This window comes from Pecten maximus, chromosome 8 (assembly GCF_902652985.1).
Source record: "Pecten maximus chromosome 8, xPecMax1.1, whole genome shotgun sequence".
Taxonomy (NCBI): domain Eukaryota; kingdom Metazoa; phylum Mollusca; class Bivalvia; order Pectinida; family Pectinidae; genus Pecten; species Pecten maximus.
The window spans coordinates 34714621-34727735 of NC_047022.1; the positions used below are offsets into that span (position 1 = coordinate 34714621).

At 37.1% G+C, this 13115-nt stretch overlaps 1 protein-coding gene across 1 annotated transcript; it reads left to right on the forward strand.

The window, feature by feature from the left end:
• The first annotated feature begins 1654 nt into the window (after positions 1-1654).
• LOC117333301 (mesenchyme-specific cell surface glycoprotein-like) lies at positions 1655-13115 on the forward strand. The gene is made up of 10 exons (XM_033892533.1): positions 1655-1905; positions 3290-3505; positions 3965-4163; positions 4266-4392; positions 4913-5027; positions 5404-5586; positions 7538-7621; positions 9162-9397; positions 10911-11131; positions 12141-13115. The coding sequence occupies exons 2-10, from the start codon at positions 3415-3417 to the stop codon at positions 12268-12270; spliced, it is 1386 nt and encodes a 461-aa protein (XP_033748424.1). The 5' UTR covers positions 1655-1905; positions 3290-3414; the 3' UTR covers positions 12271-13115.

Consider the following 13115-nt stretch of genomic DNA (forward strand, 5'->3'; position numbering starts at 1 on the left):
CTATATATGAAATTTTAGTTTTGGCGATAATGGCTGTCTGTCGGCCATGTTGTTTTCAGATTGGTCCAAAAATGCAATACAAGGGACCAAAGGGAACCTTCATTGTGTACATATGAAATTTGGGAAAGATCCCTTCAGTACCTTCTGTAAAATAGCGATAACAAACTTCAATTGTCAAAATCAAAGATGGCTGACTGTTGGCCATGTTGTTTTCCAACTGGTCCCAAAATTCAATATTCTTAATTAAGGACCATGGGGAGCCTACATATGAAATTTCAGAAAGATCCCTTCAGTACTTTCTGAGAAATCGCGATAACAAACTTCAATTGTCAGAGTCTAAGATGGCTGCCTGTCGGCCATCTTGTTTTCCAATCGGTCCCAAAATTAAATATGCAAAAGGGACCAAGGAGAACTTACAAATGAAAATTCAGAAAGCCTTCCTCACAGGGACGAACGCTCAACTGAAAGCAAAAAAGTGAGGCATTGTCTATGGAGACATTAGGAAGAAGAAAGTTGCTCATAAAAAGAAAAACTGAGAAAATATAATATCACAAATCTAGTCGCCTCTTACTATCATGAAATTGGGCAACAGGTACAATTCTTTCACTCTACCTGCAGGGCAGAGAAAAAAAGAAACGCTATTCTTGTCCATTTATTATTTACGAGATTTTTATGTACTCTGTGATAGTTTTGAAGATTAAAATCTTTGTTTTTAATTATCTGTAAATTCTAATCAAACAGAAATGATTTTTATAAAGTTATTGCTGGATGACGATTGTAAACTATTGTTTGACAAGAAATCTGTGTATATGTATCGCAAGCACCTATCTTTTAATTCAATTTAAGTATTATTAGAAGTAATTTTACTAATGTAAGGTGTGACGATGAGATATAATGTCTTAGCCAAATTTTACTTGTTGTCCTAACTTGAATGTTTAAAATTCGAAATAACTTTTCGTTGTTTTTATGATTTAATGCGATGTGATATTTAATAAAATAAAAATCATATTCTATTGTGTAAAACTCTCGTAAAACAGTTTTCAATTACATTTTATAATCCTGTTCACATGTGGTGCTTTAACGATAGTGATTAAAAAACAACTTCATTATTTAAATAAGTAAAGTATTATAATGACTTTTTTCTTTCGTGTCGCTGTAAATAATTTTTACCTTAGTGCAACCACGTCATAATAGTAGACGTACAGGCTGACACATGTAAACCGATACGACTAGAGTCCAGTCACTGAATAAGCATGGAAAACAATATTGAGAATAACTTAAACCAGACCTAATTCATCAGATATTAACGATGCACGTCCAAACATATGTATTGATGTATTCACAAAACAACATATTGAGCAATTGTATCATACTGTTACTGTTTTAATAGGTTATTATTAGAAAAAATGGGTTACAGTATAAATTACACAGTAATCTAACCAGACACAACTTGTCATACCGAGGTATTAAGGTCAAGGTTACGATAGGTCTCAGAATCTGTCTACGACGTACTTTCCCACATATAATTAATTGTATTATTTTGTTTACAAACGGAGACGGTTAATTTAATTGATGATAAACCGCCCAAAGCATATCCTGGAAAATTGTAAACGTTTAACTTCAGGTTGCTATAAAAGCTAAATGTTTATCCTGATGTAAGACACAAGCAACACGACATTCAGGGTATGACATGGCGTTACGAGTTAATATTGGAAACGTACTGATATGCACTTTTGTATGGTTAACGAGCATCTGTCAACGAACAGAGGCTATACACCTGGAGAAACTGTCCACTATCTATCTACCCCATAACTACGTGGACGGAGTGGGGCAGTACCTTTACAACGAGGGACGCCGCAGAACAGTCTACGTACGACGAGCATCATTTCATTGTCTACACAATAGGTATGTGCGGATTTATTTTTATTTTCGATAAATTAATTTCTTATTGTAAGCTGAGTGGCTGTTACCTTTTCTGTTGACCAGAAAGGTAACTTGCGCATTTGTCATCTAAGCCGGACTGTCTTCGAGAACAACGATATCTTAATAAAACTATGTGTTGCGATTCATTTTTTGCAGTAATTTGTATATTAAAGTCTACATATTTACGTGCCGAGATACCCCGTTTTCATTATCGAGGTTCTCTTGTGGAGGATATAATTTTTACCGAACAGGATAGTGAAACTGACCACATTAAAAAGTGTCAACAAAATATGCCATTAAAACCTATAATTCGTCTTTTTATCACCAAGGTCAAATTCATTAGAATTAATAGCTCACATGGTGGCTAGAGAAAGAGGTGCACCGCACCCGGTCACATTATACGGGAAATGGGCAAGTCGTCCCTTTCCTAAAATGCTATGGACACAGGATCAAAGGTCAAGGTCATTTATGTTTAATTCAAGGACAAAGGAATTTGACATTGACCCTGGCTGAAATGAAACAAATCACCTCTCATATGATTATTATACTGGTATTAACATTTCCGTTAGCAATGCAAATATGGAGCTGGGAGGGAACAAAAGTCGCATCATAATACATGTTTAATGTATATTTAGCTTCCTACGTATACATATCTTGACTTGCAGGTAGGCCGTCACAGTTACTTTTTCCTACTGTCTCCCTTGAAAATGCCACCCTATTGACCTTTAGTTGAGCGTTAGCCCTGTGTGGAAGGCTTCCCAGTGCCGAGCTCTATCAGAGTGAGGTGTCCTGCTGGGTATCTTCGGCAATATGCTTCAGTGAGGTAGCACTAAAAATCGGCAAACGTTCTGGAATATCACAAGGAGACACTAAACGCGAACATACCTCAACCTCCAAAAACACACACCCGCACTCACCACACGCATGCCTGTCGCCCGCACGGAGGGCGTTGGGGTCCTTAAATGACCTCAGCTGTTGCTTGGGCGTTAAACAAGAATAAACCAAACTAAAAACAGCAATAAACTAAATTTACAAATGTAAATTCGTTGTTAAAGATACAAACCACACCTACCTATTTTAACGGTACCAATCTTGTTAAAATACTTCCTTTCTGTTTCACTGCTTTGTCTTTCTTTATTTTATTTTCTTCTAAAGGCGTCTATAGACAATCTCGATCCCTATTTCTTGTCCATTTCGTTCAATTATTTCGATTTTACTATGATTTACTGGGAAATTACACAAATACTCTCCTAATACCTTTCGCTCTGGATTTCGACTGTTTGAATGAACGGAATAAGACATTTGATCCATCAGATATTCATACATGTGGTTAGAAAGACTGTCACAGAGTGGATTCTATTTACAGGACGAGAAATACTCCATGGAATAGACATAACAAACGTCACAAATCCAGATATCGTATTTAAGAGTCAGTTCCAGGACGTCCAGCTGAGGGCGATCGAGTTTTGTGATCACTATTTGTTTATTTCAATGATGAGAAACGATGAGGCTGGTCGTGTGGAGATATACCGAATAGAGCATGCGACTACCGAGACTCACGTCCTAGTACACAATATCACAGGTATTGATTTTCAGCTTATCCGTAAAATACATTTCTTCGTTAATATTATGAAGAAACATGTTTTAAAAAATGGCTATTTCCAAAATGTGATTTGTATGATAAAATATAAATTACCGTTCGTTTCAAACCTTTTATCATGTATACTTTGTGAGAACTTAATATTATGTTTGATGTCTTTTTATACTTTTAGGCCCTATAGGCCCATGCATTTTATCAATCACTCAATGTATATATATTTGTCATTCTCATCAAGTATATCACTGTTTATAATGGTTATAGAGAAATAACGTACACGCATAATTATATTTTACCAGATTGATATCTTTACGGACTTCAGATAAAATAATAGTAATAACTGCCTTAAAAAATATTTCGAAACCACTGCAACATCATATACAAACATCGTGTTGTCTTTTTCGATTATTACAACCACGTTTCCCATTGTTTTCCTCCCTACAGTTGGCGTTCGACCAGACATGATTTTGTCTACCTCTGATTGTCGCACTGTCGTTGTTTCCTTGGAAGGCAACCCTTACAATAACGGTTCCCATTTCGTCGATCCAGAGGGTGCTGTCGGAATCATTCGGTTTACCGATGCATCCGGAATAGCGGGACAATACCAGTACACAGAACTTGACTTCACAAAGTTTAACAATCAGTAAGTGTACCACTTATCCACCGTTTTTACCTGATCGATTTGTTTCGTAATAATTAATAAGAGAAATAACATGCTAAAAGTATACCGATACATTACTCCTAGATGGCAGAACCTAGTATCAAGTGGAGTCCGGTTTGTCTACAGGGATAACAATAAATTCTCCAATGATTTGGAACCGGAGTATATCGCATTTAACAACGATGAAAGCATTGCCTACATATGTCTGCAGGTAAAATATATTTCTTGCTATTAAAGACTTCAGTGTCCTGCATTTAATAGAAATTCACTTTGTAAAAGCCTTTGCGATTGATTGGTTTTAAATTGTGCTGATGAACATGAAGGGACCTGTAAGGAAGACTTTAGTTTGATATCCGTGATACATGTTCACCTTTTAATATTTTGAATTGAGCTTAGATTTCTTTTTGTGAGCGTCCTTATAATCTGGTGGTGTTTGGCCATAAAACAATAAATACCTTATACCCTGGCCAAGACGTACCAGGGTCTCTGAAATGACAATGTTTACTCCAGCTTAACACTCAGCATGTCGGTATAATGTGACCGGATGAGATGACATAAGCTATTGACAATACCGATTTGGGTTGTGTTTGCAGATAGACCTACAAGAGGTTTTTTTTCAATTGTAGTTGCTGTCGCGTTTTACGCTGTGTGTTTTTAAAGGGACGGTTGGTTCGTCTGTCAATGATTGACGACCGTGCAGCATTTAACATTCTACTGAACTTTCATTTCAGGAAAACAATGCAGTGGCGGTGTTAAATCTATCTATTCCCGATATCACGGCCATCCATCCTCTTGGTTATAAAAACTGGACCAATTCAAAACTTGATGTCAGCGATAAAGACGGAAGTAAAATAAACTATTGTTTTGAATATTTTAACGAGTATCGATATATATACCTATCAGAATTGTGGGAAATATCAGCTGTTCCCTGGCCCTGGTGTGATTATAATTCCTGAAATATATAGATAGATCATCACATGGTCATATACATGGTCATATATGTGCGGCACCAGCATATAAATGTTAATACAAAAGACATTAACTATTTGGTTAGTAGAATATTGTCTAACGTTAATACCGATATTGTGGATATCTCACTATGTCGTTTTCACGTCATGCATATATAATTATTTATCATTTGTTAAATAGTTTATGCTTTACTAGATTAACTAAACAGAAAGTTAAACGATTATATTCTGATTATTTATGTTATATGTAACAGGTATTAACATTCGTTCGTGGCCAGTAATGGGTATGTACCAACCAGACGCCATCAAGGTTGTTATGATCAAAGGCAAGTCGTACCTTCTCACGGCGAATGAAGGCAGCACAAAGGATTACTCCGATATCGCAGGATCAGGTGGCTTCAACGAAGAGTCAAGGGTGGCTGAATTAACCATAGATGGTAGGTTCATTGTCAGATTATTCATAATCCTTAAGGATGTTTTCCTCGTCTGATGGATCTTATCTTTATACAGATTTCGCACTTGTAAATTATGTGCAAGTATTTTTCAGTTAACATCTGTAATCGCTTTTTTCTGCCCGACAGTAAGGTGTAAGAATTTTACCTGCTGCCACCATTTTATGATCGTAAGAGGCGACTAAATTTGGGATCCTATCTGTTCTCTTCTTTCTTACCAACTTTCTCCTTCATGATGTCTGCCTTGACAGTGCCTCACATTTAGTCTTTAGTTAAGCGTTCGCCCCTGTGAAGATGACTTTGGTTTCTGTCCCCTAGCCGAGACGTACAAGAGTCTTAAAAAATGGTAGTTGCTACTCCTGCATATGTGGATTGGGACGACTGGTTCGCCCGTTGTCAGAATAATGTGACCGGATGGGGTGTCTTGCTGGGTGTCACGGCAGTATGCTTCAGTGAGGTAGCACTATAAATCGGCACAAGTTCCGGATTATCAAAAAGAAACTTAACATGAACATACCACAGCCTCCTAAAACACATACGCACTCACCAGAAGCATGCATATTGCACGCACGGGAAGCCGTCCTTAAATGACCTAAGCTGTTGATAGGATGTTAAGCAAATCAAACCAAACCAAGACAGGCGGCCATTTTGGATTTTGACAATGGCAGGTTAATCCTGCTATATCGTATTATATGAAGTTATTAAATGTTTTGAAGGAAGAGAAAAGATCATTCTTTCGTTTGACTGATATTAACCATTCAGTGGTGGGCGTGATTCATGTCAGTCAAACGAAAGACTGATCTTTTCTCTTCCTTCAAAACGTTTAATTACTTTATATAACACGATATAGCGGGATTACCCTGCAATTGTCAAAATCAAAAAAAAAATCATTCAAAGGCGGGCCTGCCCTGCAGGTAGGGCGTTAGTGATCGTAAGAGGCGACTAAATTTGGGATCTTCTCTTTTCTCTTTCTGAACAACTTTCTTCTTCCTAAGGTCTCCCTTGACAATGCCTTGCTTTTGGTCTTCAGTTGAGCGCTCGCCCAAGGGGACGACTGGTTCGCCCGTTGTCAGTATAATGTGACCGGGTGGGGTGTCCTGCTGGGTGTCTTCGGAAGTATGCTTCAGTGAGGTAGAACTATAAATCGGCAAAAGTTCCAGCCTATCACAAGGAGACTTAACACGAACATACCGCTGCCTCCCAAAACACACATACGCACTCATCACACGCATGCATGTCGCACTCACGGGAGGCCGTCCTTAAATGACCTAAGCTGTTAATAGGACCTTAAACAAAATAAACCAAACCAAACCAAACCTGCTTAACGCTCAGCATTTTGGGAGTGGGACGACTGGTTTGCTCGTTTTCAGTATAATGTGACCGGGTGGGGTGTCCTGCTCGGGTGTCTTCGGCAGTATGCTTCAGTGAGGTAGCACTATGAATCGGCAAAAATTCCGGCCTATCACAAGCAGACTTAACACGTAAATACCGCAGCCTCCCAAAACACACATACGCACTCATCACACGCATGCATATCGCAAACAAGGGAGGCCGTCCTTAAATGACCTTAGCTGTTCCAAACCAAACCAAAATCAATAGTGAGCGCAAAGATCCCTCTGGGATCTCTTTACATAAATTTAAATTGAATGTTTGTGCTTTCCATGATTAACTTAGAATGCACTTATTGATTATGAAATGAAAATCTAACCGTTGTGATCTTTTGGATCTTTTGCATTTTATATGTACAATACAGCTTCCTTTCTAACATGGAACATTCACAATGATGTGACATTTTTTGTTGGAATATTATGATATAGTCAACAGTATGTATGTTTACGGAGAAACTTTTATGCAAGTTAAAGGTATAGTGTTAATATTTCCTTTCGGTAATTGAATGATTTATGTCTAGTATATTCATATCGTTTCGATGTTTTAGATCACATTGATGCATCAGCACTTGTACCATACTGGGCTAGTCAAAACGGATTTCTATGGAATCTTCAAACTAACAAAAATTTGGGTAAGACATTTTCACTGATGTACAAATTGTCCCAGTTCAATTTTATTCATTCGGTGTATCGCTTATGTTATAAAGCAGATCGCGTCGCTAAAGCCATCAACTGATTTGGAACTAATTAAACCGATTTGAAACAAATAACCATTTATACCCATTGTTTTCACATCACAATAGCAGTATGAATGGAGCCTTTAAGTAGATAACAAATTAAACCCGATTGAAGCAACTGTTGGTGAATGGTCTCATTGCTACAGAGACAATCCCGAGGTTGTCATTGTCTGTGTAATGATGGGTCCTACATGTTTAGCGAAGTGTGATGACTAGCCTTAGTGCATCGCATGGAATGTAAGCAGTTCTTATTGGATGTATTATCTAAATCGCAAATAGACTGCATATGTCTTAAACATATATTTTCAACTATTATCTGACTCGCTATATAAATGAATAATAACCATTTTTTTTCCAAAGACTGGTCTCGCGATTTACTGTGAATGCTATCCCTGAACTGTTTATCGATCACGCGCTGCGGAATCGAACGCGCCTAGTTACAAACGTTCAGATGACGGTAAATTTGATTACCTGTCGACTGCTTGTAAGCATGGCTTCGATATCTAGATTTAAACAAATTAACGATGACGGCTTTTTAACCTGACAGAGAACAGGGACTCTGTAAATACTCAAAATAGCACGAAGTTGGCAGTAAGAATTCTTCATACCTACTGCGATCAACAGCTTTATCAAGCAGCGAGTTTTAGGCAGCCGACAAATCCGAGTTGAACGAAAAGCTGAAGAAGTTATACGCTAAGTTGAGGACACAAAAGCGGGACTTTGTATAATAACTTCATTGGTCAGATTACAAAACAGTTGTTTTATGTCAACAGTCTTCGGTCGAGGTAAAACAGTTAATCTGGTCGGTACCAACACCATGGGAGAACAGTTAAAATTGTTATGTAAAAGTAAATTGAGTATTTTCGACTGTTGACGGTCAATGTTTTTGACTGTTGACTGGCGAGGAACATCCGCGCGCGCCCAAACACCCAAAGGATTACGATGAAGCGGCCTCGGGAAAGTTCACCGTGTTGGTTCCAACACCTCGGGGAAGAGCTTTGACTGTTGACTGATAAGGCATGCAACAATTGTATACTGTTGGCCATAAAAGGCATGAAACAACTGTAATGTTAACATAAGCTGGTAGTAGAGTAGTGGCCACTGCACTACAGGGAAAACATAAATCACGTGGATCGTGCTGTTCTCCTGTAACGCAGTGAGCGTTTCTACCCGAAACAGAATGCAGTTTAATGCTTGGTAAATTATTTTTTGCGATTTATTATTTTCGATGTATTAGTGTCTAAAACAATTTCCGGACAAGGCACATTAATTGATTCCAAGCAGTTGTGATAATAACATGCGTCATTCATTGCTCATTCATACATGTATAGCTGTATTTTGAAATAAGGTGGATTTCTGTTTTTGATAATCGAAAGTTAAATATTAATTTAAATTTCTTCAATTACCCTAATGTTGACATTCGTTTAAATTGAAGGACGTCTTGAGGTCAGTAACCTGGAAGGGAAGCATGGGGATGCATATGACGATCTGTATACGTTTGGCGGCAGAAGCATATCTTTATACGACCTTAGCAACTTTAACCAAGTTTACGATAGCGGAAGTGAGGTAGAGGAAATGATTGCACAGCACCGAAGTGATCTGTTCAACGCTAACGGAAAATCGAAAACGACTGTCGTATCCGCGTCAAAAGATTCCCGATCTGATGCAAGGGTATGTCTGCAATACTTTTTATGTTTACTTAATGATTGAAGGATTATATTGCTTAAAATTTAAATATCACTGTGTGCAGTGTGATGCATTTATACAGTGTCAATACTGTTCGAGAATGGTGTATGATGTTCAACAGATTCGATACTATTCATGGTTACATTCTAAGTATACAAAGCCATCCACAAAACTAAAATGAATACCAACATCATTACCAAGGTTTGATAATACAAAAAAAGTAGCAAGTCTGAAGATTCTGTTCGGGTCTGTTAGTATATACAATATCTTGAACTATCTAAGTTATTGGTCTTTATAACAAGATTTGAGTAACCATAGCCACTTTTTTTTATTTTAAACTGATCGTGAGTGTACCAAATTTTACCAATATATATCTTCATTTTTACATGTTTCGTTTTTTTATGTCACTTTGTCTCTTGCCCAATTTACTCGTATTTTTAATAACATATTTAGCCCTTATGACCTTAATAGTGTTGATGGACCGTTAATCATTTTAACTACTTGTAACTAACAAGGAAATAAGACCGGTTGTTCCGGATCACCAAGCGTCCTCTCCATCATTGACGACTCTAGCCATAGAAATCTAGGTCAAATCTGGGTTAAGTCACAATCTCGAATGAGAGTTGGTGTGGCAACAGGTATCAAACAAGCCTGGCGATATATCGCATATGGAACTAGAATGTTTCCAAATAGGATCATGATGTCGAACTTAAAAATTCACATGGTCTTCATTAATGTGCTTCCCTTGTAACCCTGTATTGTTATTGAATGTCAATTCTCAATAGTAATCTGCATCGGTCACGAAAATTGTGATGATAGGAATAAACATTTGAATATCGAATCAACTGAAAAAGGAAGGAATGCGGAGATGTTGATATCTAGAAAAGGAAAATTAATAATTAGGAAATTGAAATCATCACACTTAGTTGTAGACGTCGATAAGTAATGATTGAAGTAGGCGGCTGCTGTTGAAGAGTCGATAGTGTTCTTTGATTTCCGAGTTCCTCCAGGTGCAACATAATTGCATAAAAGGAATGTAATAATATATGGTTATAATTATATTTACTGATATACTGTGAAATGGTGCTGTTGTCTTTAAAGGGGCATTCCTTTGTTCGGACATTAAAAACGTGCAAAATTTGTATCGATAAAATCTATGCCCGAATGAGGATTGTATGAGTTTTTGTGCCTACTAGTAATGACAGTAACGCCTTAAATGTACATAAAGAGTAAAACTGTCGTATGAATATAAAGGTAATAACTTTTACTGCTTGAGGGAAATTTATAATCCCCATTTAGTTTTATTTGGGCGACATTCACTTTACAAACGAAGGAATGTCTCTTTAAAAGATATGCCACAAAACAAAATATTACAATACGTTATTTTTCCCGGTGTACACAGGGTATTCCAGACAGGCTATACGTACCCACTATAACGATTAACATAGTTTATGTTGTTATTCTCATCGTAGGGTCTATGTTGTTATTCTCATCGTAGGGTCCAGAAATTGAAAGTCTAGCTGTACTTGAAGACGGTAATACGACAGTGATATTTGCTGGTATAGAAAGGCCGGGCCTAATTGCCGTCTACTCCGTCACTGGGGATGTGAACTCTGTACAGTTTGAGAGTCTCTGGAGTGGAATAACTAGGACAGATGACACGTTCGAAAATCTGTACAACCAGCGCCTCATCAGTGATGTCGGCCCAGACGATCTCAGGTGAGGATAAATAACTTTGTGAATTAGAGTATAAATTAAATTTGAGTTATTATGTAATACGTACTACGAATTTTCTGCAAAATATATTTTTCAATAATGTAATGGATGCGTCGGTAGGCTTTTTCGCAATTGCACTTTGTTGTCGGTTTTCTAACGCCTCCCATAACACATAATTACCACATGCGTGCATATCGCACCCAGGGGAGGCCATCCTTATTTACCTTAGCTGTTTGTAGGACATTAAACAAATACCAAAACAAATCCAGACCTGCCAACTACTACTATTTTATAGTAATCTTTACTATTTTGTGGTGGTCGTTACTCTTTTTTCTCTCGAAATAGTAGCAAATTACTCTTTTTGATGCAATAGATTTGGCAAGAATTGTTAAGAATTACTCTTTTTTTGCTCAAAAATGGGCCAAATTACTATTTTTGAATTTGAAAGGTTGGCAGGTCTGCAAATCGCTCCTAATTGATAAATATAAGCTCTTACAAAAGTGTCAATGATGTAAATTTTGACAATTGAAGTTTGTTATCGCGATTTCGCAGAAAGAAGTGAAGAGATCTTTCTCAAATTTTATACGTAGGTTCCCCTTGATCTCTAGTTGAAGTTTGATACTGTTAGTACTCAAAGGAGGAGTGCCAATTTGGGCTGTTAAGCGGCCAATCAGTGATAAGGCTTATTTTTTGCAGAACGATACATTATGTGGCTTATAAGCCTCTGCTAGATTGACAGTCGATCGTCTACATAGCCTTATCTACATATTTTAATTTGTTGTGCCTGACGACGATTGTTATGCGAGCTGTAGAACAACATTTTCCGTCAAAGTTCCGAACTTATTTATCTCTATACACTGTCTATTAATCTCGAAAAGAAGTATTTTCATTTTGTGCAATGCTGTCAACTTTTTTTATAATAATTCTTGTTTATATTTGATAAGTTTGATTTTCATTTACTATGTCTAGAAATAAGCTTTCTACAAATATAGTTTGATTCCCTGATTGACAGGTACATCCCCGCACATGAGAGTCCCAACAACATGCCACTTCTACTGAGCACGGCGTCTGGCAGTGGTACAGTCTCAGTGTTACAGATAAAAGGTTTGAGTGGTTCAGGCAGCAGTGGCAGTGCCAAATAAATTTCGTGGAGGCACGTACAATGCATGTGCCAAAAACTTATTTCAACGTCTAAAGTGTTTTAGTTGAAAGGGAGATAACTGTGTTAGGTTTCATGTAATTATGAATTCTATAACAATTGCATGTGATGATGCGACGCCATCCTAAAATATCACAAAGCTTATATAAAATAATGATGTATTAGATTACCACTCGCTTGATTCAGAGTACTAGATTGCCTACCCACACTACTACATGTATCCTCTGTGGAAAATGCTGTATATTGCTTTTCTCTAGGCATCGAATGACTGGAATTCGCCGGGGACAGGAAAACACTACATTATTTTAAAACGTAGTCATATCATTGCTGTTCGTATTAGCTATGCCACAATGTATGTAAAGATTTGTATATATTTTTTCATGCATCAACAAAATGTTGTTCACTCTGGATTTATTTCATTTTCAATATTTGTTGTTTTATTTTAGCGTTGATGGATATCAAAACTTTTGTCCGATTGAATTCGGTTTTTATCTTTCGTCCTCTTTGTTCTCACAACAGAAGGCATACAGACATAGCAGTGAAGTCGAACTGAGCAATTATTCTCATCAAGATTAGGAATTCCGCAGTGATTGAGTGTGACTGCAAACTATAAACCCGTTTTGAGTAAGGAACATGTTAACGTCTAATTTGAATGTTTATCCATGCAACAATGATATTACTTATTTGTACAAGTTCACTTTTATCAAAATATCTACCATTATAGTTTTTATTTCCAGTACCGAGGTAAGCTTTATGGTGGAAATACGCTGATGCATAGTTAAAAAAAATGTCTGCCAGGTTATTTATCATTAAATATGATTAACTGAG